Genomic DNA, 27237 nt, shown 5'->3' on the forward strand with positions numbered 1-27237 from the left:
CATATATCCCTTTTCCAACACACATTACTCAAATTAATCACTTATAGTGCAGAGCTTCATTGATTCATTTCATGGAAGCCAGGTGCATTGGAACAGGGGATGCATCAAAAACCTGCAGGACTGCGGCCCTCAAGGACCGACTTTGGACACCCACGCTTTATGCTGTTTGAGGTAAATTATTACTCTTAACATCTGAATGTGTCAGCAAAATCAGGACTCACCAGACCAGACAATGTTATGCTAATCTTTTGTAAAATTATTTTGGTAAACTGTAGCCTCAGATTCCTGATATTAGCTGAATGGAATGATATCTGTTGTTTTATTTTGTCGTTGCTCATTTGCTTTGAGCCCTGATGTATTGTGCAGATGGTATTCTGTGTACCGGGGGGGCAAGTTCAGTCTTCAAGATCTTCTATCCTGCAACTTTTAGATGCAACCCTTGTCCAACATATCTGAATCAAATGAACAGCTTCTTACCGGGCCTCTGCAGAGCTGAATGACCTCCAGAAGAAAGAATTCTGCTATTTTATTCAGGTGTGTTGGAGAGATGCATTTAAAAGTTGCAGAATAGTAGATCTCGAGGCACCCCTGTTGTATACCTTGACTGTAACCAATGGTTATTTGTCCTGCTGTTGCCTTCCTCTCATTGCCAAGCCTTCTGCCCTTTCTCCTTTGACCTCTGACCATCCAGGCAACTGCTGCTCACTGGATATGTTCTTTTTTCCGTCAGTTCTCTGTAAACTCTACAGATGATTTTTCATGAAAATTTGAGCAGATCAGCAATTTTGAAACACTCAGCCCAGCCTGTTTGAACATGGGATGATTGTTTCAAAGCTCGGATTTCCTTTTCTTCCTCATTCAGATGCTCAGATTTAAACTTCTGCAAGTTTTCTTTATGGGAGCTACATGCCTAAATGCATTAACTTGCTGTCATTCTCGGATGATTGTTTTGTTTTGTTTTGTTTTTTTTAACAAGCAACTGAACAGGTGTATGTAATAAAATGGCTGTGTATGTGCCTAGCTGATGTAACAGAAGTGATACTTAGAAACATAGACTTGCTTAATGTAAAAAAATAAAAGTCAACAAGGAAGTCGGTCAGAAAAATTGAATGATTTAAACTCAAAACATCTGTGCCATGCTTGCATAATCTATTGCGTGTGTCTTTATTTGATCTGAGAGTGGTTTGGTGTCTTGGGCGAATATGTCTTGTCAGGGCAATTCAAACATATGAAAAGCATGGGAAATCTTAGCATATTCTCAATTCTTATTCCACTGTGACCCATTTTTTCTGAATGACTCATGTGAAGGTGGCCTGCCAGCTGATTACCACCACAGATTATGGGTTTTTGTTTGTTTTTGTTTTTTTGTCACTGACATTTTATAGGCATCCACAGGACCAGAGATATGAGACTCTTGGGAATTAAAATTTAAATGCTAAATGCTCTTCTAAAGTATGAACAGACAGAGAAAACATGTATTCAGAAACTGCACATCTCAAGTCGCATGAATCCGATTAATACGTTTAGTTTTGTGCACTATAGATGAATTAGTATTCTTAAATCTGCATGTTGCTGCTGTTTAAATGGTGACTGTCGCTGAAACATGCTCTGCTTCAGTGTTATTACACAGTCACGTATTGGACGTCTACCCACCGAGTGTTGCCATATTTGGATCCGTCCAACTGCATTTTCATAATTGTGGAAAGGGGGGGTGGAGGACTCGCTAATATGTGTGTGTAAAGGGGGAGAGGGAAAGTGAGGCTGTGTGAGTGTATCTGTTTGGAAACACACACACACAAAGAAAGAGAAAGAGAGAGAGAGCGCACTCCAGGTTGGCGCAGGGACCGGTCCGGGAGAACGGAGCATTGTGCAAGGTGCCAGCATGGCTTCGTCTCACGGGAGAAGCGACCTGCGGTTCGCAGACTGGATGGCAAGTTTGCCGCAGGGCATGCACACTATCCCGCTCACTAACCTCGCCATTCCCGGTAGGTGTTCATTCGCCCTCTTTATGTGAAGGATGCCCATGTCTTTTCCTCCGCGCATTTCTGATGTATGCATGGGAAAAAAAAATACCCAGCCTGGATGCCAGTTTTTAACATCGTGCACATTTAATGACTTTTCAAACTTTCACATTTCACTTTGTATGCAGCGCAGCACCAACATTGTGACGTGACTTTTAGCTGCACATCATTAGAACAAAGGCTGTAGGACCTGTTGCGCAACGCCAGAAGTGCTGTTTGTCAGTTTGGCTCGCTTGTGTTGAGGTCCGCTGTCTGAAGGCTATAAATAACACCTACGTGGCTGATGGCCTCTGTGTCCGATTAGTAAAACCTCAGGACTTTCAGAGCAGACAGATTGCTGTGCTTTGTGCCGGGCTTTTACGCGTTTGTACCGGAGTGGTGGCCACTGGCCACAGAGAAGATGAGACGACGTAGTCTGACTTCAGTCTGTGCACTCAGAAACGATGATAGGAAATGAGCTGTTAGACCTTTAGCCAATCAGTGCGCAGATTTTTTTTTTTAAAACTCCATTGAAATGGGAACTGATCTAACAGATGGAATGGCTTATTAGCAGCCACTTAATTCCAATATCTGCCGCCTGGCGATTATTTCACCTCCACATTCATTTCCCTCAGTTTCTAATCTTTTTGGGCTCACCATCCTCTTCATTTTTCTCCGTGTCAGTGTCAGTCTCCCCCTCTCTTCACCTCACCCTCCTGTTGAACTACAAATTGCCTGCTGTGTTTACGGTTGGCATGTGGAACCATGACATTTCAGATGCAGATGGCTTAGTGCTCAATGTGCAGTGAGGCGTGGCATTTTACCAGCACTGACCACAGCTCTTAGGGATGCTAAAGGACCCATGCATTTCCTCATATATTTCAATCTAGTACTAATTGGGAATAGAGACAGCCGCGTGCATGCTTGACAGTATGCTAAATCATATCGGATGTCTGTGTTAAGCCATGGTTTGTCCATGCCAGAGCAGCATGTGAACATGGACTGTTATGCACCATTACTTTTTATTGGTCCTGTGACTGGAAGCTCAGCTGCTCTTAGTCTATCCTCTGTTTGGATACAGATTCTAAAAAAGACTCACTAAATCTTTGCACCTTTTTTTTTTGTCTCTTTGTATACATTTGGCATAATGTTTGCCAAGTTAAATCCCCCAATCCTGAGGATTTTGTGAGAGCTTTTTATAGCAGCAACCACGTGTTCTTATTGGGGTGTACATCAGATCTCTTAGAGAAGCATGTCTCATATCACAGCTCTTTTGTCTCACTTCAGAGCGCTGTTTTTGTCAGGTTAGAATAAATCTAGGACAAAAATTAAAAGAATGTAGCGTTTCACCTCATGCACAAGTTTAATCGCTTCAAACCTTAAAAGAACTTTTTTTTTTTTTTTTTTTTTTTTATGATGTTGATGGAAAATGCAGAAGTGTAGTCATCATTGTGCAACTGCCACTGTCTGGAACTTAGTGATGCTTTTTAGTTTAGAGTTAAAATGTTACTAAGTCATTGGCCACAGACAGGTATTATCCAAGTCTATTTTTGATAATGTGGGATGGTGTGATGGGATGTAACTTACCAAGTCTCCCAATTAGGTTGCCTGTGTGCCTAAGGTTCCACAAACAGCAGCAGTTGTTTCCATATATTTTTAGATACGATTTTTGTCAAAGAGAAATATGCTGTACCTCTGCAGTACATTAAATATTCTCAAAGCAGCCTTAATGTTTAGCTCACACAAGACGCCAGCTGCTGTATGACAGTTTGCATCCGTATGGCAGCTGCTCTGTTGCCCTTATCTCTGATCTGGATCTTAGAGTTTTCTTTTATTGCAGTTGCAGTGACAGAGATTATGGAAGTCCACCTCTGTCCTGTGCAGAACTGTTGATTAAATGTTTGGTATTTCAGTTGGAGTTTTGTGTTTGCCGTTGCTTGTTTGTGTAAAAAAAAAAACAAAAAAAAAAAACAGACAGAATCAATTTTCAAAATGACACTCTCAAAAGATTAAGAAGTTAATAGACCAAAGGATAATCACACCGGTCCATCATTGAGACTGAGGTGGTGGCAGTAATGGAGAGGTACAAGCTAATCTCATGGTGACCTAGCTTTCTACAGTATGACTGGAGCACAGCTTATTTACACACAGATATTAACTAAGATTGATAAAATACAAATAGAAATTGAACATAGAACACATGAGTATTTTTTTTTAAATACTTTAAGCCATTAAGAAAAAAAGTTAACATTTGCTCAACTACCACTCTTAGATTTCTACTTTTTAAAAAAAAATAGATTCAGATGATTATTAGTTGGATGACGGGAGTCACACGGTGAAGCTGTAAGCTGCTGCCTGTTAATTCATAACCTTACTGTGGCAACGGACAACTTCTCAGTCTTCAGCCTCCCTGTGTTTTCAGGTGTTTCCTGTAGTCCTACAACTACACGCAGACCAGCACAAGGCACAGTCTTAGTGCCACAATAGAGTAAAATGTCCAGTAATAATAAAAGAACAGGTTTCATTAGTTACTGTTGCAGTAAAACTGATTGTGAGGTTTATGTCTTAAGCACTGGAGTTCTCTCTTTTTAACGGATTCCCTTGAACTTTAACTCATTTTCTGTCACTCGCCTTCCTTTGCCTCCTCTGACAGCCGTTTTCTTTCCTTTTCTTCAGGCTGTTGTAGTGTTCACCATTTCAGCTGATTGGGAAAGAGCTATTGGTGACTACCAGGGAAAACAAAAGCAACATCAAAAAAAGAAAAAAAAAAAGCTCTCCATTTGTGCTGTAAATTATTCCTTCAATTCCCTTGGAAATTTTGCACCCAGTGGCAGGAATAATTACATCACCCAAGTCTGGCTGGCAGAAGGAGCTGGTGGTGTCATTAATCTGTGGCTTTTACCTTTTTTGTAATTACCACTGACTCAGTAATAATGCAAAAATTAAGCCAAATAGCATGCCACTTTAAAAGAAATTTAAATGATCTTCACTTTTTAAAAACATTTTAAATGGACATAATTAAAGAAAGAGATGCAGCAGGGCCTTTTTTCTTCTTGAGGAGACATGCTGTCACATATTGGACAATCTACAGGCTAGACAAGGCGGCTGACTCCCTCCCACTGTTAGTGAGTTACAATAATCAATAGGCAAAGTGATAAAAGCATATCACAGTGTTTCCTTGCCCTCTGGTCACTGAAGAGACATTTTATGACATCAGTAGCTTTGAATAAGATCCGACTGGATAACCAGGTAAATAAACATTGTAAGGGGCAATGTTTATTTAAACATGCATAAAAATGTATATGTGATATAGAGGAAAATAGAACTAATAAATCCTTGGTAAGAGAAAACCAACGTTAAGCCTTGTTTTAACCATGTTGCCAATCAGCATGATTGCATGGCATTCATTCATTCATTCATTTTCCGAACCGCTTATTCCAATTCAGGGTCACGGGGAAGCTGGAGCCTATCCCAGCCGGCTTTGGGCGACAGGCAGGGTACACCCTGGACAGCTCGCCAGTCCATCGCAGGGCGATTGCATGGCAATGTGTAAAAAAAAATAGCACACCACTTGGGGCTGTTTTCAGACATCTTTTTTTGGACATTTTAAGCTTTTGGCACCAAATAGTTTAGAATTAAACTGCAACCAGGCTGTCTTCCTTCCACTTGTTTTTTTTCTTCTTTTTTTATGATCAGGCTTTGTCATCAGTGTTTCTTACACAAACCAGGAGGATTGGATGATTGATTCTGACAGAATGATAAAGTCCAGCTGAATTAAAATTGCACAATTACTGGAGTCCCAAGATGCCAATGACGAATGATGTCATCAATAGACGAAGAGTTGATTAAGGGTTGTTGTGAAAATTGATTCTAAATTGTCACCGAAATAGACATAAGGTGGTCTGTGAAACACCTATTATTTCCAGAGCCATACCTGCCAACAAATCTGAGAAAGATGATAATCATGAGAGGCAGATTAGCTTTTTTAATTTATTTTGAAATAACCATTGAGTTGTTATCGAGATTATGCAGAATTACAGAAATTTTTATGCTGCTGTGATTCGGAACAGCATTTTGTCCAGAATTCATAAAAAGATAATTCAGTTTGTCATGACTCCTCTCCTCTATACATGCTGTTTGTTGAGGTAAAGACATGGCAGCAGTCGTCAGACATGACTCAGCTTTGCTTTATTGGCCACAAATGCCACTTTAGCCTCACACTGTGCCTATCTATTTAGTAGGATTCAGGTGGCTTGTGCCAGCTTTACTAAAGGTTGAAGGATTACCACAGGAGAAAAAAGGGGATATAGTTTATAAAGCATAGAAGACATGTCCCCCCCACTGACAAAGCTGGAGAATGAGGGACATGGCTGGCTGTTTTTTTTAAGCTATTACTAGGTCAGGTAGGGGAAAGCTGCAACCTGCCTGGCTGGCTTTTTCTGGCTGAGTTTGTCAGCAACAGTGTGCCAAAAATAATATGAATCTGTCTTTCTCTATTTCTGTCTCCTGCAGTAGCAGGAGGGAATAAAATGTGAGACAAACCACAATTAAATAGAATTTCCAGTGCTATGAAATGCAGTGAAATTAAATTAAATAAAAATGAAATTGAAACAAAGTTTAAATAAATTAAAATAAAAAACCCTTCATAACAGAGGGAAGTTAAATATAGTTATAAATATATCATTTTGAGAATGTTGTCTCTCGCATATGTCTGTGTCATACAGGTTTGCACAATAATCAGTAATAATAAGTATGTGCAGTACTACAAAATTGTACCCTTGTAATAAAAGAAGTGCATGAAAGACCGAGAGACTTGTGGTTGTGAAGAAGCAGAAAGTTATCAACTGAATATCCGACTTTTTCGCTCTCAGATATGTAGGAGAAACTTCATTGGCTTTTCATAAAGCAAGTATTTGTTGACTGACTGCAGAAGTATGGTGGACCCTGCAAAGGAGCAGCCGGTCTATTTTGCCATGTAAATTTCAATTCAATTCAATTCCGCTTTATTTGTATAGCGCCACTTCACAACAATGTTGTCACAGGGCACTTTACATACACAAATTAACATACACATCGTTTTAAGCCTATAATAGAAACCAACTGATTGCTTCGAATCATGACTTCGATCCAAGCCCCCATCCTGAGCATACACAAGGCGGCAGTGGGAAGGAAAAAACTCCCCTTTAACAGGAAGAAAACCTCTGGCAGAACCCGGCTCAGGGAGGGCAGCCATCTGCCTCGACTGGTTGGGGTGGAGAGGACATGAAAGACAGATCAACATGTACAACTACACTTATTCAGGATAGCTCACTCTTATTAGAAAATGCATGATAGGTATGTCAAGAAAGTTGTAAAAATCTGGTGATGGTAACCTTTCCCATTTTCTGTTGTTTAATATTTAACCAAGTAATAACTAAATCTAACTGCTCTGTGTTTTTTGCCTTATTGTAAGCAATTACGACTGACTGCGAGGTAAAACTAAATTACAAGGATATTAGCCATATTTAATTAAAGCCATGTTGTTTTTTTTTTTTTTTTTTTTTTTTTGTCTTGTCCAGCATTTAAGCAAGCAGACTGATGTTCTGGATGCTGTGTTCTGCTGAGCAAATTTATTTTGCCAAGGGGAACTTTTGTAGATGTAATGATCCCCTTGTATTTCTTGATTCTTATTTTATTTTTCAATTTGTTTTGGATAATAGCTTGTATTACAGAGTTTATGCTACTGGACCCGACCGGAAAGGACAGGAAAGGGGCAGAAAGAGAACAGAAAAGAGAACATAAAAAAAACAAAAAAAAAAAAAACAAAAGAAAGAGATCAATGCATACATGTATATGCACATACATACCCACCTACATATATATGTATATACACTCGCACATACATTATATATATACATATATACATACATACATACATATACACATACATACACATGCATACACACACATGTACACATACATGCATACATAAAGATAGATATACATACATACATATACACATACATACACACACATATATATATATATATATATATATATATATACATATATACACATATACATACTCACATACATACACATACACTCACACATATGCATACATATATACATATCCATACACATACATACATACATACACATACACATACACATAAGTACACACACATACCCACCCACACACATAAATATATACACCCACACAAGCCAACTCTAGATTCGTGGAGAACAAAACCGTTGACAATCATGAAGACCAGAAACTAGCAAGTTAAGTCAAAAAGACAGAAAGAGAGGTACCTGCTGTTAGTGAATAAACTTGCTGGATGACTCAGTGACTGTGACACATGCAGAACATTCATGCAGAACATTCAGAGTGGAACGTGTTTAGAGAAGAGTGATCATGCCAATGTGACCCCGCCCGCCTACAGCTAGAGGAAGGCCAGGAGAACCCAGAGACCCGGGTAACCGACAGTCACCCCCAGGTACAGATCCCAACCCCCCCACTCCAGAGCCAGCCATGCATCTGCCCAGGAGGTGGCGAAGGAGGTGCCCAACCAGAGTCCCCCGCAGTCAGGGGGAACAGGCCCCAGCAGGCCCAGGCCGGCAAGGGCCGATCCCGCCGGGCACCGGCCACCTAGGGCAGACAGAGCGCAGGCCCCAGGGCCCCAAGAGCCCGTGAGCAGCCCCCCGCCCCCGCAGGCAGAGGGCACAGCCCACACCGACGGAGGACCAGGATCCCCAGACCGCCACCCAGCGGCAGCCAGGTCGCACCCCAGCGCACCAGCTGCGCCCCCGGGTACAGGACACCACCCCCCCACCACCAAACCACACACACATATACATGCATACCCCGCCCCCCCCCCCAACACGCAATTAAAAGCCATGTTGGACTTAAAGCCATGTTGGACTTAAACTTCATCTTCTTGTTTGACATAAAAATCTCACCAGTTGTGCTTTTTCATGTGTTAGTGCCTGAATGTTGGGAATATTGTGTTGCATTCCTGCCAGGATAATTTTCAGTTGCCTCCCATATTAAATCTATGATCTTTTAACGTATTTTAGTTTGCCTAAATCACATTCAGGTGATGGTATCCTGCTGGGCATTGCTGCCTGACACACCTCCACCATTGCCTATTTATATTTCCTTTCTGTGTTAATGGAAAAAAGCAAATACATTCTTCCTGTCTTAAGCTGCACTCATTAATATTTGACTACTTAGGGATCTGAACACTAGAAGAAATAAGCTGTTTGACACACAGAAATGACAAATTAATTTATGTCCAACCCATATGCAAATAAACCTGTTTCAATTTCACTATAAATTGAGGTGATCAGTGAAGCTTTTAAACTAGTTCCTGGAAGCTTGTAAGTTCAAAATTTTGTATGACATTTGGCTAAAGGTGGTATGTTTGCCTTTGGAGGAAAAAAAACTTAATTCTAGCTAAAAGAAGGGAACAAATCTGTACCTCATGCTGTATTCACATAATGCCAGCATTAGATTTACTCTAATGCGACCTTACTGAGGCCGTTATTTACCCGGCTAGCTGTAATAACTGAAGCATTTCGGTGATAAATGAACAGTAGACTTCTGACAAAAGGGTAACAGGTGAATGAACTGAAATACGAAAAGGTCTCTTTGCACAGAATGAAAAGAATTCCTTTGCTGTTTATGGTTTCCCTTGTGTACTGGAAAGCCATGCAAAGGATCATAAAATTGTTTGGTTGTGAGACAAAAAGAACAAGAAATAATTTTATTTTTCTTGTAACTGAGTGAAAAGCGTGTAGTAGTTTTTAACCCTATTAAGAGTGCTTGAAGAAAAAGGCAGGAGAAAATGTCGTCTATACAGGAGCGTATTGTCACTCAAATTCTATTTTTAAAAAGCGGGGATAAACATGATAGTTTTATGAAAAAAATATAAAACCTATCACTTTCGGATGTGATAGTTTCATTAAAAAAAAAAAAAAGAAACATATTTTATTAGAACACAATAATAACAGTTTATTGTAAGAACATGAAACACAAAGTACAGTTTGCAGATGTTGTTGCGACCTGGAAATGTTCAAGCAAAATCTTCTTATCACTTTCGGATGTGATAGTTTCATTAAAAAAAACAAAAAAAACATATTTTATTAGAACACAATAATAACAGTTTATTGTAAGAACATGAAACACAAAGTACAGTTTGCAGATGTTGTTGCGACCTGGAAATGTTCAAGCAAAATCTTCTTATCAAGGATTAATTATTCTATTGTGATTTATCTTTCTACATGAGGGAATGTGTATGGGTAGCAGTTATGAGCAACATCATACGTCACTTACCTGAGCGCACTGAGATGGTGCATGCGTGTGTCTCAGTGTTTCTTTGGTTAACATGTATCAGTGGTAATGCCTGTGGCCTTCTGAAAACTAAAGTTAACGTTATAATGGTCACATGCAGAACTGGGAAAATAATAAGTCCTGTCTGGTTTGAGGGTGTAGCATCAATATTATCACAGTTACCTCCAGGCTTCATCATACTCCAACTTCCCTTGTCTCAGCTTAGAATGAAGTGCTACTTCATCCTGTTTGGTAAATTAGACATTTTTCTCTGATCTACTGCATGCACATTTTTCTTTCTCAAAGATGAATACAGTTTATATCCCACAGTTTTACCATAAAACACATCTTGTTTTAATATAGGCAATTTCATGCTTTTAAAATAAAACTTATCATGTCACCGATAAGGTCCATCTTTTTTCTTATATTTGGGTGACAGCTTGATGCTTTCGCACCCTTTTGCCTCATCACAGTGATTTAATTAAGTTTCTAGCAGAAGGGAGGTTTGTTTATGATAGTCAAATAATTCTGTCCTATCATTTGAGCAGAATAGTACTCAGACAAAATGGATAAAGGAATACAAAACAGGCTTTGAAGTAAGCTTAAAGCAAACAAACTAGAGGAGTTTAAAAAGCAGGTAGCTTAAACATTCAATGGAAATAGCAACACAAAAATATGAGTCATAAAATGATATAAAATATATCTTACAGGGACAGTGTACATAATGAAGGATGAGAAATCTCTTGGCTTATTATTATTATTATTATTATTATTATTAATAATAATAATATTATCATCATTGTAACATTTAATTAATTTGTCCTGCCCCTGTTCATACCTCTCCAATTTGATGTTTTTCTCCTCTGCTCAGTATCCTGAAATAGACCCAGTAAGTATTCATGAAAAACAGGAAGTTGTTTATTTTGTTTTGTATTTTCCTTGAAAAGGGAGATAAACCACTGGTGGTTGTTTCTGAAAGCTTGCTCTCATTCAGCAAGGATGACTCAGTTAACACTGGTCAATTGTCTGAGACAGCAGTCATCAGATGGAACCACTGTGATCAACGCCACCATCATCATCATCATCATCATCATCAATAAGTGGCTCTCTGTGTCAGATTGCTTCGGTCTTTTTGTGTCCCACCTCTTTGCTCTGGCTCTTTCTCGTTCTCTGCACTCTAAGTGGAAACACAACATTTTCATCTTTTCTACCCAACGTGAGATTATACGGCTGATTGACAGAGGAAAAGAGTTTTTCACAGTTCAGTTGGTACAGCGACTCAGCTGCTGTGACCCTTACTTCAGTGTCACCTGTGACTCATACTGAAAAGAAAAGGATGGTTTTATTTATGCTTTTGTTACACGAATACAAATAATCTGAAAGTACATAGTTTGGATATGGTTTGCTGTAAGTTGTTATATTAAACAATGGATTGGACAATATATCTTTAAAATCCAATGATCAGAGAGAACCATAGCATGGACACTCTCCCAATCTGTATATTGTTCTTTTTTTTTAACTTAAGAAACATAGATAAACTCACTGTTATCATCTTGCTTTGTGTAGCATAACACTGTTTAGATTGACACATAATTACATTAGACTTTAATTTAAAAAGAAAACAAATCATACAGTCCCTACAGGTCATAGTTTTATTTAAATACAACCTCAGATGACCAACACAAGCAAGTTCTGACAGTTCGTTGGACTGGAGTTTTCAGGTGTATGCTAACAAAATAAAAAAGAGCAAAGAAATCAGCAATAATCTTCGAGAATTACCTGTTGATGCCCTTGAAAGGAGCGATAAGGCCCCAGTTCATTTATTCATTCATTATCCCAACTGCTCAATCCAATGAAGGCTTGCGGGGAAGCTGGAGTTTATCCCAGCAGGACCCCAGTTTAGTTGAAACATTTTACAGTGAGAAAGATTATTCACAAGATTCTTGATTTTAAAAAAATCAATGAAGAAGAGGAGGATGGCACAACAACTTAGATTTGCAAAATTGCTACATATAAGACCAAAGTGGCAATGATCCACAGTGCCAAACAAACAAAAACACAGGCTCATTATATTGGCAGAAACATCTTATATCAGTTGTCATGTTAGGTGACATGAACTTGTTTTGAAGTCATACAACCTCCATACCTTGCAGTTGTTGGGTCTACTATTAGATTCCTTAAAAAGGAAACTATTCCAATGCTGAATTTGAGACCATCTGACCAATTGCCAAAACTTGGTCCCATATTTGATCCCGGAACTGGACAATGCTCACAAACTCACTTAATTTCTTGCTGAATGGCTAAAAATAAAAGAGTCAAGGTGTTGCATTGACCTGGTTAAAGTTCAGAGCATAGCCTGAACGGCATGGACCTTTAAAAAGAGCTCAATATAAATAATAATCTTCATCTTTGGAGATATTTGTCTAATTTTAAGATCTTGGACCAGGTTTATTTTTCTTTTTTTTTAATGTCTTTGCAACTTGCAAATAATGTTGCGCATAGAATTGGTTTTAATGCTGGACATTGTAGCACGTCAGTCAGCTTTGCTGTTCTTTCTTGTAGTTTGTTGCATGTTGCAAGTGTCCTGGCGTGTTATACTGTTTCCAAGGCTTACATTCCTCAATGTTCAAATAAAAGATATTAAATCTCCCCTTTGCCTCTTTAAAGGCACACTTCTGAAACTCCAGTCTTATTTAACTCTTCTGCTGATTGAAACACCTATGTGGGACAAAAAAATGAATGCACCTTTGATTGGTGAGGCAGGATTATATCCTATCTTTCACAAATAATGCTCAGTCTTTCCTCTGACAAGGGAGATGATAAAGAAAGCAATGAAGATCTTTTCTTTGTAATGTAGAGAATTTGAAGAGCTCTTTTCATAAATTCCACTAAGATACTCCTGGGCCATTTCCTTTGTATAGGAAAGTTCCTAAAGAAACAAGAGAAAGGCCCAGCTGGCCACTGTGCAGACATTATGCAAATGTGTTGATTATGATTGAAGGAAGAAAAGCCCAACTTAAAAGGAGGCATTTCACACAGTCAGGTGCTGTATCCTGATGTGTCCTTGATGTGTGTGTTGTGTAACTCAGCAGATCTTTTAAATATGTAAGAAAAAACATTACTCAAATGAAAGCGACAACAAGCAAGCTCATGGCCACTTAAAACTTTGTATGAGCAGGAAATTTATTGCCTGCACTCATGGTTTCTAATATTGTGCCACATTTGAATATGAGTATGTTTCCCCTGAGGCATGGCAGAACATTTAGGTAATTTCATGTCGATAAATCATTTTGAGTGTGTTACTTAATGGTGTTGGACGGCTGCTCCTACATGTCTGCACATGCATCTCTGCAGATTCCTACCTATTTTAGAAAACTTGGCAAAATATTCAGTCCTTTAGGGTTAGCACAGTGTTGAGTTTTCCTGTGAGACTCTCCTAGCAGTTAACATCAACCACAGGCTTTTTGTCATTAATATTTAAGGCAATGCTCATTTGCAATGCATAGTCAAGCTTTATTAGTTTGCCTTAGGTGCTCAGCTTTCATTACAAACCAAAAAATATATTACATTGCATGATCCCAGGGGACTGTTGACTTTTATTTATATCAACTGCACAGCACATTTCACATCTTAATCCTTATTTATTAAAGGTTAGTTGAGTGTAATTTAAAGAAATCAAGTAATCTATCTTCTATCTGGAACTATATAATGATTTACACATTTTTTAGAGCTATATCTAATGTTAATTGAATTTGGGAAATAATTTGTACTTTTTTATTATAAGAAACACAATTTAATCATGTTGTCCCTAAAGATACAGCCTGGTCCATCTATGGGGAAGCACCTCCAGTACAGTATCACAATGATTTGTAAATATATATGTTTTATTTTGTGCACAACGTTCAGAACTAAAGAAAAAGTAATTCATCACATGCAGCTGTTGCAGCTGGTTAAGGTCATACTGTATAACTCTGTGACCCTAGTGGTGTAGCTCAGCCAGTAGTGATGTGGACTGCTGCTCTGCCCCAGGATTCAGCTGTCTACCCTGCTTATGGTCACTCTCTGCGCTGACTGTGAAGACCCGGCACTGTTGTATAGATAGTTGAAGGTCAGTTCAGGCTGTGTGTCAGTGTGTTGGTGGAAGGTGGGGGTGCTGAAAGGAGACCAATTGCCTTGGGAAAAACAGGATGAGCTAATTTGAATTACAGCATATTTGCTTATCTCTTTATGAGGCAAGTGACTATTTTTGATCACTTTGTTTTCTTTCATTTTCAGTATAAAACATGATTTTTTTTTTTTTTAAATGTAATAACAGAATGAAGGTCTTGGTACATACCAGATGGACATTCATTCATTCGTTCATTGTCCTAGCGGCTTAATCCAATTCAGGGTTGCGGAGAAGCCGGAGCCTATCTCAGCAGTCTTTGGGTGAAAGGCAGGGTACAACCTGGACAGCTCGCCAGTCCATCGCAGGGCCACACAGAGACAAACAAACTCATTCCTAGGGGCAATTTAGAGTACCCAATTAACCTAACATGCATTTCTTTGGACGGTGGAAGGAAGCCAGAGTACCCAGAGAGAACCCATGCAATTTTAGGTTAAAATTTTAAATTTCAAGGTATTTCATTGAGTGTCCTATAAAGGGTTAAATGGCTCCTTAGGCTTCAGCAAGAGTGGATGGACACATTTCTGCCACATTTAACTATGTGAGTTTACTTTGGATTGGTTTCAAAGGAAAGCTTGAGTGTTGCCAAGAGATACATTATTGGCAAACTAAAATGAATGAACTATTCTTTTTCCAAATGGGACTATGTGTAAAATGTCATCCACTTCATTCTAATTGCATAAACCAAAATAAAATTCACATCATAGACGACATCAGATGCTGGAAGTAAAACATTTGTTTCATTAAAAACATGAGCTAATCTTAAATGTGATGATAGCCATGCATATCAAAAAGCTCAGACAAGGACAACAAGATGCTTGTAAAGTGACACCGACAGAGCTGTTACCATCCAATAAACATGGTCCAGAAGCATCCTGACACAGCACTATTTTCTGCTCTTCCTAACAGATGTGTTAAATCTCGTTTACAACATGAACATAGAAAGCTGCCAGGAAAATCAAAATTCTCTGTTAAAGCTGCGGACATTGTATTCTCAAAGTTAAATATGAGAGAAATCATCTGACTTGTTCCAACTGATCTGTTATATAGTTGCACCTGCTGGTAAGAGGTGGATTAATGCTTATTGATCTGGAAACTTATGGAACTTCTTTATGAAATCTAGAAAGTCACCAAAAATGCTGAATGATTTGCTAGGACAGATTTTAGTGGAGCATATGCCAAACTTTATACTGCATCTGTTCCAACACCATGATATGTGACGTGTTGAACTGCCCTGGCTCCAGTCCAGACTTTTCACCAACAGAAAATATTTGACGCAACATAAAACACAAAAATATCACATTGAAAATCCAGGAATGCTGAGCAGCTTGCACCTGATATAAGATAAAGAGTGGGAAAACATAAAGGTTCAGCAGGTTTTCTCGGTTCCTGATGTTTACACTGTTAGATATGATGCTAACATCACCCTGTCTTCTGACATTAAATTCAAGATAAGCTCAAAATTTTCATTGAATAGTAAAATGTCTCGCTTTCAATATCTTTCTTTTCTCTTTTTGTGTTTGAGATATACAGTTCTAAAATCTGTAACGCAATCCATCCTGTTTTTATTGATGTTTTTCACAGCTCCACAACTTCTTTTGGACCTGTAGTTGGAGTGTTACTTTTATCTGCTGTGGTTTTGAGATATCTGTACTTGACATTTCTGCTGCAAAACAAAGAGTTACAGCCCCCGAAAGAGTGAAAAGAGAAATAAAAGGTATTAAAGGTTCTTGAAAGCATTCATTTTTACAGGTAAATACCAGCTACTCTCTCACAAACAAAATAAAATAATTAATTAATTTTGATTCTTTAGGGAAAAAAATGGTCCCTTTGGTTCTGTATAATCTATTTGGAATTAAATATGCTTGTTAAAATAGGGATTTAATTGTACTTCAGGTTTCTCTTTGTTATTGTGTCTGAAATTGGTGTCAAAGAACTCAGTTGTTACCCTAGACTTATCATAATCATTAAACTGAGACAAGACACTGATGACCTCGCTTGTACTAATTTACATCTGAAGAGATTTAAAGTAGTATAATTAAAGACTATAATTGATATGTGTGTGTTAATGTTTTGTCGTCCATTAGACATTAGGTAGTTTAAAGAACCTGTGATTGATTTTCAATCAGAAAGACTTTGGGTGCTTGAAAGAGAAAAATTAAGCATTAAAAGCATGATTACATGACTAATCTGGCAAATTTTTAAAGGTATCTGAACTTGAGTTTTTCCATGTTGATATATAGAGAAAATGATTAGCAAAACAATAAGTCATTTAAATGGCAATTGAGTGCTAACCTAAACTGTATGATTGCCATATATCAGGGACAGTCTCTGTCTTTACTTTAAAAAGAACCCTTTTCACTGCGTTTCACTTTCCATCTGTGCAATGAAGCATGTTTCAATCAACTTGGCTTCAGAATTCACTCACCTGCTTCTCTCTTCTATCATAGTATCAGCTAGAAGCACTCAGAGAGTGCAGACCAAGATCAAGCCACTGTATTTTATTTTATTTTTGCCAGTGATTGGGCATTATTCTTTAATTGGAACATTTAATATTAAAATCTTCCCATTTTCTCATAGTAAAGAAACCTTAAAACCTTGCGGTTGATCCAGATCTCCCCCAAAATCAAATCACTTATTCTTAATTTCATTTCTGAGATTTCATCAAATCAAATTTAATCTAAATTTATCCAGAACGTTTTTAACCAACAGACAGAAAGACAAACCAACTTTGCTGAATGACCTCTGCCTTGGTGGAGGTAACAATCTTGATCTTGTGCTTCTGAAAGTCATTTATGCCTTTGCCAAACTTTTTTTTTTCTTCCAGTTGTTCCACTTGTAGTACAGGTTGATCTCAGTTTTATAATTAATGTTTCTAAAGGGTTTGGCTTTTAAGGCTTTTTCTTTTCATCTGCCCTTTCTGCTCTTGGGGTGAAATAATGGTTTTCACGTTATTGCTCATACAGTCTCCACCTTCTTTCTACCTCCATGGAGAGAATACTGCAATCATTCACCTCTGTTGGTTAATATGAATGTCACAACTTTTTAAAATCTATCCTTGCTCAATAGTTATTTTGATATTTGTTCTGTCTCTCTAATGGGTTTTGTTTTTATTTGCTGCTTGAAGATGGCCTTTTTCACTTGTGCTGAGAGGTCTTTTTCCTGCATGTTGTGTGTTTAGAGTAGCTTGCTTCCAAATGCCATTTCCACTCTTAAAATAGACTCCATGCCTTTTATGTACAGTTTTAATGGCATAAATATAAGGGAATTGCCATCAACTGTTTATGAAACAACTATTGACTCAACTGTTCAATTAAAATACAGACGGATTTAGGTCTAACTTTTAAAAATGCTTTGCTAAAAAGCTAAAGAACAGAACAATCATATGTAAAAAATTCACAATACATAGTCCATTCTTGTCAACAATCTCTCTCACTTCATCAGTCGTTCAAAACCTATCATACTCAGACAGTCACACAAAAAAGAACTTTAAAGGAACTTAAAAAATAAAACTCTTGCCAAGCTGCTGTTTCCAAAATGAAGGATGAGCTCCGTGAAACAATATGTTGGCTAACATACTGTCATTTGGATCAAACTGGCTCAAAAATAAGAAGCAAATAGAAAATAAAACCGCCAGCATTTTATTCTTTTCCTAACAGATATGCTAAATGAAACCTATTGCTATTCTTGTCAGAGTTAATGATTTAGGATCACAGATGCTGTTGTTCAGATAGTTGTTGCCATGGCACCAGGCTGTTTTCAAGTGCAGATCCCTTTGTTGCAGTTTTCTTTCCATAATACAGCTGTCAGTACCTGCATGCAGTCTCATGTTTGTGTCATTTGTTCAGGCTCCCATGATTCCTTCAGTTTCTACATTGATGAAGCATCTCCGGTGGGCCCCGAGCAGCCAGAGACGGTGCAGAATTTTGTTTCTGTTTTTGGCACAGTGGCCAAGAAGTTAATGCGGAAATGGTTAGCTACACAGACTATGAACTTCACCAGCCAATTGGAAGCCGGGATTCGCTTCTTTGACCTGCGCATCTCCACAAAGCCCCGCGACCCCGACAATGAGCTTTACTTCGCCCACGGGCTCTTCAGTGCCACGGTCAGTCCTTAGTGTTTGGATGGTTTTTCAAGTGATGACTGTTGTTAAGTGATGTTTGAATACTTCTGTCTACGCCACAGAATATTTACTACAAATTTAAGTGCAGACTGTGATTTTAATCATGTAAGGTACTACAGAAAGCCACAGTTGCTCATCCATCCAGATTTTGGGTGAAATCGTGCTGTTACAGAAACAAATTATAATTTCAAATGTTCATGTATTTGTTTTCAGGTCCGAGAAGGCCTGGAGCAGATCAGTAGTTTCCTGTCAGCTCACGCCAGAGAGGTCGTCTTCTTGGACTTCAACCACTTTTACGGCGTGCAGAACCTGCACCATGAGAAACTGGTGGCCATGCTGAAAGAGGTGTTTGGAGAGAAACTCTGCCCAGTTGTTTTTGCTCAGGAGGTATGCATATTCTTAAATTTTGACAAGAAATAGAAGTAATAGTTGTGAGCATATTTCTTTCCATCTTTAAACAAAAGTTTTTGTTAACCATTTTCTCAACATTGCATGAAAGAATTCTTTGTTTTGATCATGTGACATGCAGAATGATGGTTGTCAAATCCTTAATGATAGTCTACTTTGCATTCTGAACGTGCCCTTTTGTTTAAAAAAAACATGTTCCCTTTCACTCAGATCTGCTGTATTTCTCTGAATGTACTCTTCATCATCTACCCTATAATTAACTTCATTTTCTCTTTTGAAATAGAGCTACATGGTGTGACCAAATTTATACAAGTTTCACTGTGTTTTGATGAATTACAGCTGCAGAATAATTTTTTAGACCACCCCTTTTTTCCCCTAAATAAATGTACCTTTGATTGCACCAGGCATTAAAAATGAGCTTGAAATTTCGGTAAAAAAGGGTGGTGTAATGACTTTTCCTGTTACTGCATTTTTACCCATGCTTGACTAGGTATTAATCACATTTTCTACTGAAAAATCTAATTACTGCTACAAACTGGCTAAAAACAGTTTTCCTTTTTTGTAATTAAATAATACATTGTACAAAAAGTCCACAATGTCATGGTCTGCAGAGATGTGGACACAAATGCAGGATGGAGAGGCAGAGGAAATTCTGAGATTCGTATTTAATAAACTGAAGAACAATGGGGAGGACTACAAACAATGAACTAGCAATTGACAACAGAAATCAGGTGTTATAAATACACAAAAACACAACAAGACACACGTGTAATGGATAAGCTAAACCACCCTGGTTGACTAACTAACAAGAAACAAAGCTAGACAGAAAATACAAAATCAAACAGGAAACCAGAACTAAGACGACACAAAAAAAATTCCACATCATGACACACAATACCTGGGAGCCAGTGTCTGGATCATATTCCTGAACTTATCTTTTTTTACAGCACTTAGTGGAACCATGTCTTGGCTGTATTGATTCTGATAATATTGGCTAGCTTGATACATTTCTTGCAGTTTGCAGTTTTCTTGCAAATGCACCTACAATTGGCATATGACACTTTTTCAGTTTTACCTGGTGTTGTGGCCCCGAGGACAACTTTAGCTTGACAGCAATTGCGGTAAAGAGTTGTTTGGACCTTGGGAAAACCAAAGCATTTCCAGATAACATATATGTCTGCTCTTTTCAGTTTTTCTTTCTGTGTCATCATGTTCAACTTCAACATCTGCTACAGCTTCACTTTTGAAACTTACTCCACCCATTTCCACCGCTCAACATCAAGTGCTTCGATGCATGTTTAGTGGTGCAGCAGTGGAAAAGGTCCTCCCTTAAACATGTTCCCCCATGTTCTGAATATAGTTTAGGTTTTTAAACCATTATTGTAGTACAAAAAAACCCCAATATTTTAGCAAAAATTATAACTAGATTTCAGTATGAAAATTGAAATCCCTCCCACTGATTATAAAGGGGGTAAAATTCATATGCAGAGCCCATGTATCTCCATAGAATAAGACTAAATATTTTATTTTAGTAACTTGTTTTCCTGCATTATGCACGCAAAGTATGAAAACTTATAGGTATTGATTTATTTTAATTATGGTGATATCATTGGCATGTTTGAATATGCACACGCATAATGAACAAGCTCTCTCTCTCCACAATGCTCTCCGGACCTCACACTGAGCACTGCTTCTGTTTGGTTTGCATATTTTTATTATTCATAGAATTACTTAGTTCTTACATTATTTACATAGTTTAGCTATTTTGTTTGAACATTTTGGTTTTTCAGATGAGAAAAAGTATAAACGAAGAAGTTTCTAAAAAAAAAAAAACCTTGTGCCTTAAAGGGGGAAGCTAAGTCTCTTTGAAGGGTAAAAACCTGCTGTGCTGTGCTGACTGGGTTTACTCTCTTATCTTGAGCACATAAACTAAAATGTGTGAAAGAAATAGCAACAACAGACAAACAACCCCATCTTCTGCATTCAATATGGTTAAAAAAAAAACTTGAAATAATTATTTTACTTTTCTTCTTTTGTTTTTCTGTGACTGCTTTTTGACTCTGTGGAAATCATCTGCCTGGTTAAATTTTTTTCTCTGTCATTCAGCAGCGAAGCAGCTCATTTCTCACGATGTAACCTCTTGTACCCCTAAACATTCTCCATACACAGGTTACTCTGCAATATTTGTGGGAGAAGGAGTACCAGGTGCTTGTCTTCTACCATCACCCCATGGCGCTGGAAGTGCCCTTCCTGTGGCCAGGCCAGATGATGCCCGCTCCCTGGGCCAACACCACTGACCCGGAGAAGCTGATTCAGTTCCTCCAGGCATCTGTCACTGACCGCAGGTTTGTCAGTTTAACTTTTTTACTCTACTGAAGGCACTTTATTCAATTAAGCAAAATCTTTCAACCCTGAAATGTTTTGGGTAATAATAAGTTTTTATTTGTTTAATTAAGTCTATTTTCTTAACCTTTGGTAGGGTCCGATTATAATAGATTTTTCCATCTTGATTTGTTTAACCAAGGTTTTTGCTGTGTGCTAATTTACTTATCTTACTCATTCAATTTTATTAGCTCCAGCTAAACACTAAAAAGAGCTTGTGAAATATTACATGCAGGAAATCCAATTAAAATTACATTTATACCTTTTAAAAAATCATTTTCCTATACAACAATAAGGTTAAGAAGTTCTAGTATATCTGATAAAAGAAAATCAATTTACAACCAAGTTGTTCTATTTCCCAGGAGAAATTGAAGGTAATAAATTCCATTTTCGGTATATATGCCACAATGCTCACTCATAAATATCATTTAGGTGCCTACAGAGATTAAAGAAAAAAGCACAAACCAAGTTGAGAATATGTTTCGATGTGTTTCCTGCAGGAGGAAGGGGACGTTCTTTGTATCCCAGGTGGTTCTGACACCGAAGGCCAGCACTGTGATGAAAGGCGTGGCTAGCGGACTGAGGGAGACAATCACAGATAGGTCTATACATCTGAACAACGCAAACATTATTTCTTTCTATGTTTATATTAATTTTATGATATTACGACCTCAAATCACCCAATTCTCCAGCTTTAACACCAATGGTTGCATAGAACATCAGTTGATAGTCACTCTGGGACCAAAACTGCTGCCAACACTTTAGACCAAAGACCTCTGCAGTGACGTTATTTATCTACATCATCTTAATGTAACAATTTGTGAGCATGTGCACATGCAGCCATCAACAAAACGAAGCCATTGTGGTATTTAAGAAGGCATGTTGGTTTCTACAGGTATCCCTGCAGGTGTTTTGATATCAAATCACTTGATTTTTTTGTTTTTAATAGCTTCTATTTCTTCCTCTTTCCTATGTTGCATGATTTTTTCCCAGTAATTTACACATCAGCTTTGTCTTTATTGCATTCCTTTTTAATGTTGCCAGTTTATTAAAAAGCAAAGCAACAAAACCATAAATTTTCCTGGCATGAATTATTCATTTGATAATTCCACTATCAGCCATTCTCACAAGGCGTTTAGCTGCTTTGATGTAGGCATCCTTCAAAATTCCAGGCATTTTGCTCCATAGACTCCTGGCACAGGAGTTTGCCTTGCAAGAAAGCATGCTAAGATGAGATGGAGGTAATTCAAAGAATTCTGTCGTGCAAAAAGCTGGGTGAGACATCTGCAGGGGTTACACCCTCCCCTGGTGCTCACCATCTCTGAACATGTCCAGCGAGTGTTCAGTGTCCTTCTCACTGCCAGACACCAGCTGTGAGAAGGACACAGCCAGACATCACATGCTGCGTCACACAGATCTTTTGTCACAGCAAGCTCCTAAACCAACCAACCATGAATCATCCCTTCCTCTGCCTCTCACTCTCTGTATCATTTTCGACTTTCTCTTTCCCCCTCTTGCTCTTTCCTCATGACATGACACCATGCATGTGTTTGTGCACATTCTTCCAGGGCATTACCGGGCATGATGCAGTGGATCAGATCGCAACGACCCGGGGAGAGTGGCATCAACATTATCACAGCTGACTTTGTGGAGCTTGGGGAATTCATCAGTGCCGTCATTACCCTCAACTATCATCACCTGGCTGACGATGATGACGATGACGCCACCTGAGAGCCCGCAGGAGGTGTCGGAGTGTGCAGTCGCCGCCACTAGTAGCAGTGGTTGGGTCTGTGCTCTCAACCTTTTCTCTTTGGCATTTATTTCAGATGGGAAGCTGCATGGCTCCTTTCACTTTATTTAGGGCTATAGGGAACTGAGAGATCAGGAGGGATGAGACAAGCTGAGCTTGGTAGAAGCAATGGTGATGTTTAGCTGGAACACTGAGAAAGAGGTTGAGTTTTTTTTTGTTTTTTTTTTAACATAAATATCGTTTCGTTTGGGGGGTTGGAATCTTTATGATTTTCAAGCTTGATGTTTGTTTTACTCCCCTGTCTGCTGTAAAAAAGTCCTGCTTTTTCCACCCAAACAAGGATTTAAGTTTGAGGCTCACCACTCCATCAAACGTAGGCTCCTCAGAGCATAACAGGCCTAACAGTACTGGTGCATCAGTCTTGATATTCTAGTGAAAGTGACCGTTTTTAGGAGGTTATTTTAAATAAATTTGTGTTACTGAAAATGTTGGCTGGTGTAAGTAGCTAGCTGTTGTATGTCCCTGTATGGAGAATAAGTCCAAGTGAAGTCCTCCTTGTTACTTTTCTTCATCATCTTTTCCAAACAATATGCATCCCTGCTCAAATCACTGTGGAGGTTTATAAAAAAATGCCTTCAACAGCTTGAATGCAGTGAATCTAAAAGTTGTTGTTTCCATGTGTTTGCTCAATACAAAGACAAAGAAAATAAATAAATGAGCTATCCACCCCTCAGTACCCCTAGTAGCAATGCCTCATTAGGTTTTACCCAGTAATTTTGTCATCAAAACATTTATTAGACAGTTCTATTTGAAATATTTCATTCACTAATTGAAACCACTGATTTTCTTTTTTTAAAAAAAGCTCCAAAAGAAGTAACTCGCTTTTGGAGACGCAGAAATGGCAACCTGTAGTGGCGTGACACATTTATTCCATTACATAGTGGGTGCTGAGTCGTGATAGCCAAATGAAAAAATACAGTATATCTGGGATACACGAGTGTATCCACAGTCTGTCTTTCCTTCGCTGGCTGCCCCCCCCCCCCCCCCCCCCCCGTGTGATTCTCTGTACTTGCTTCCATCGTGCAGCACATATGACTCATCATGAGATGTATCACCATGTTAAGTCTTTCATATTAACAGGTGATAAAACTGTGTAACAGTCACTTAGCAACTAAATTTACTTCAGATAACAAAAGGGTAAGTACCATAGGTCAGGGGTTCTTGTTATAAACTCAGAGATTTGATAGTAAATGTAAAGATCCAGCCGTAGCTCTTTAATAACGGATGCTTAATGTCTTTTGATTGCCTGAATTTCTGTGAATTGGTGGTGGTGCGAAACAGTAAGCACCCTCTATTCTTATATGTTTTGTTGCATTTCATTTTATAGTTTAAAAAATGAAAGATAAAAAAAAAAAAAACGCATGTGCAAATGAGTCCCCAAACAAAAATGAGTTGAAAAATCTGAGTAGTTACTGATGAAAATAATCTCATTAAAGACAAACAACCACACACCTTATGATCAGTGTGGCATTTTCTTTACAGAATGTATTCTGCCAGGATGTTATTGTAAAGTTTGATTATGTAATGTAAAAAAAAGAAAACCTAGGTAACTCATCACCTCCATTTGACGAATGTATGTGTTCAGTGAGTATCTGTCATTTCTAAAAAGTCCCATGTGAGGGATTGAGTTTCAGTCAGAAGGTCATCTTTGTATTATATTCTTCAGTTCGAGCAGTAATTCTTTAACTTCTGTGTGATTTTGTGTCAAAATGTTTTATATTGTGCAAAGTTTCCACATTCTGTAACTGCAAATAGTACAATACCTATGAATTGTAAATTATTTAGATTATCATCAGAGCTCAACATTTTATTGTATCTTGTACCTTTAGTGAGCCTCCCTCCTGCAATTTTTATGAATTTATTTTGTACTTTCTTTGCATGAAACAAGTAGGGTCCATGAGGTTTGTGCATACCTATGGCCAGTTTGTATAAATTGCCCTGAAAAGCATGTGTGCATCTCAGCTGGAACTTCTCTGTCCCTTTAAGGCAGATACCTAAATCAGTTTTTTTTTTTACATGTTGCACTGCTGTAACTCCTGAAACCACACTAATAAGAAGACTTGAAAGTCCTTGCAAGTTGTGTTGTAAGAACATGTGTGTCTTCCCTTGTCCAAACTGCTGTCATTGCCCCCTCTGTTCTGGTGTGAAAAGACTCCTTTGCTGTTGTAAGATTTAAAAGAAAAAAACTTCACTCAGTTGAGAGTGACTCCGTTCTAAGTGGAAAATGGCAAATCAAATAAAGCTTCTATGCCATTGAGTGAAGTCTCGTGTCTTGAACCACATAAGTCAACTTAAGTGGTGATTGGTTGTTTGGTTGGCTAGTTGTATTACTAAGATAATTCTGCAATCAATAATATGATAAAACTGTAATTAATTTTTTGTGCCACAGGCAAAACCAATGTAGATTTTCAGCTTTTAAGCTAGCACGTTTCAGTCTGTGTCTGTGGAGAAAAGCAACCTAAAATCATCCTGTTTCCAGGGTGATGAGGATGGAAGGTAGGTGGGCAGCAGAACCTAGGGTGACCTTACTGAGACTGTTTTGTAATGTAGCATCTGCCATCTAGTGGCCAGGTGTGGAAATAGAAATAGATTTAAGTGCTAAAAGGCTCAGTGCTGTTGTTTTTTTTCTTATGTGTATTTTCTTTCAAATATACATTCGGTCTCTATCTTGAGTTTTTCTGAACGTCTGTTGTTACATCCCTGCAGATTGCTAACCCGAAGTTTTAATACTGTTTCAATCTTTATGATTACAAAAGATATTATAAGCAATCTGAAGCATTTCCCCTGGAAACTGCATGCAATTATGGCATTATAACAGTGCAAACTAAATTCTAGCTGTCTGGATGAGAATCATTCGTTCTGGATGCACAATAAACAGTTCAGAGAAAGACACATTTTGAAAACTCTCCCTTTATCTTTAAGAGAAGAATCCATACATATTTTTCTGTGGTTTATATATGATTTCTGTGGCATTATTAATTGAGCATCTTACTGCAAAACTAAACAAATACTCAGTAATACAGAAAATGGGCTCTGTATGAATACCCATTTGCTGAAGGAATGGGAGAATGTCGTGTGTATAAGTATGTGTGCATGTTAGTGTCTCTGTCACGCACACACACAGATGAAGAGGAGGTAGAGGTGTAGGAGGCAGAGATGGATGATGGCATTCAGACACTTTAAAGAGGGGCAGTGGTGAGATATGCAGTTTCAGAAAAGTTTAGTGTGTGGAGGAGGAAGAGTAATTCCACCAGGCACTTCGGTGTCTGCTAATAAAGGTGCATGTGAATACACACCCGCCAACAAAATGTGTTTTCAAGGTGAGAGGAAAAAAGTCTGTCCCATGGATCCACTATTTTACTCCATCAATAAAAAATAACTTGTTGACTTGATATTACAAACGTAAAGGGATCTTTAAATGGGAAGTGGGGTTGTGTGAAGTACTTATGAGCAATCACTATCTAGTTTTAAATTGAAAGTGAGTGCCCACACTATGAGAAAGCAGGGATGAAGTCTGACAGTGAAGCCCACTAAGCAACACTGAGATTGGGGCCACAAAAGAGTGAGTATTTAAGATATAAACAACTCAAAATCCTGAAGAATAACAGCTGAAAGAACAATATGTGCTGTGATGCACATTAAATAACACTAAAATAATGGTAATGAAGATGTGATTAGAATTTAAAGAAGTGTTTTAGCGGAGTCATGCTCCCTGCATAGGCACTGAATGGGAAAAAAGAAAGCTTTGACTGTAATGGTCAGTATGATTTAAAAAAAAAAGTGTACAGATGACTGGCAGTTTGATTTAGATGCTCTCAATAGCACAGTGGAGGAGAAGATGAAGGAGGAGGATTGTAGAAAAGATACCCCAGAAGGCCGCTTGAGAAAATATGCCAACATCTTAAATAACACAGATCATGACAAGAAGATTGTTGGATTGGAACAGTGACAACAAAATTAGGACTGAGGCAAGTGTGACAGTCTAAGGAAGCAGAGATGGCCAAGGCGGAATAGCTTAAAAGCCCAGAGATGAAA

The 27237-nt window shown here is 38.3% G+C and overlaps 1 protein-coding gene across 1 annotated transcript; it reads left to right on the top strand.

Moving 5' to 3' along the window:
* Positions 1 to 1882: 1882 nt before the first annotated feature.
* plcxd3 (phosphatidylinositol-specific phospholipase C, X domain containing 3) lies at positions 1883 to 23123 on the top strand (the record flags this gene model as incomplete). The annotated part of the gene is made up of 6 exons (XM_079251971.1): positions 1883 to 1985; positions 18328 to 18584; positions 18816 to 18989; positions 21180 to 21355; positions 21893 to 21994; positions 22961 to 23123. 6 exons carry the CDS (start codon positions 1883 to 1885, stop codon positions 23121 to 23123), a joined length of 975 nt encoding a protein of 324 aa, XP_079108097.1.
* Between the last annotated feature and the right edge of the window lie 4114 nt (positions 23124 to 27237).

Source organism: Telmatherina bonti (genome assembly GCF_933228915.1).
Source record: "Telmatherina bonti genome assembly, chromosome: 13".
In the NCBI taxonomy this organism is placed as follows: domain Eukaryota; kingdom Metazoa; phylum Chordata; class Actinopteri; order Atheriniformes; family Telmatherinidae; genus Telmatherina; species Telmatherina bonti.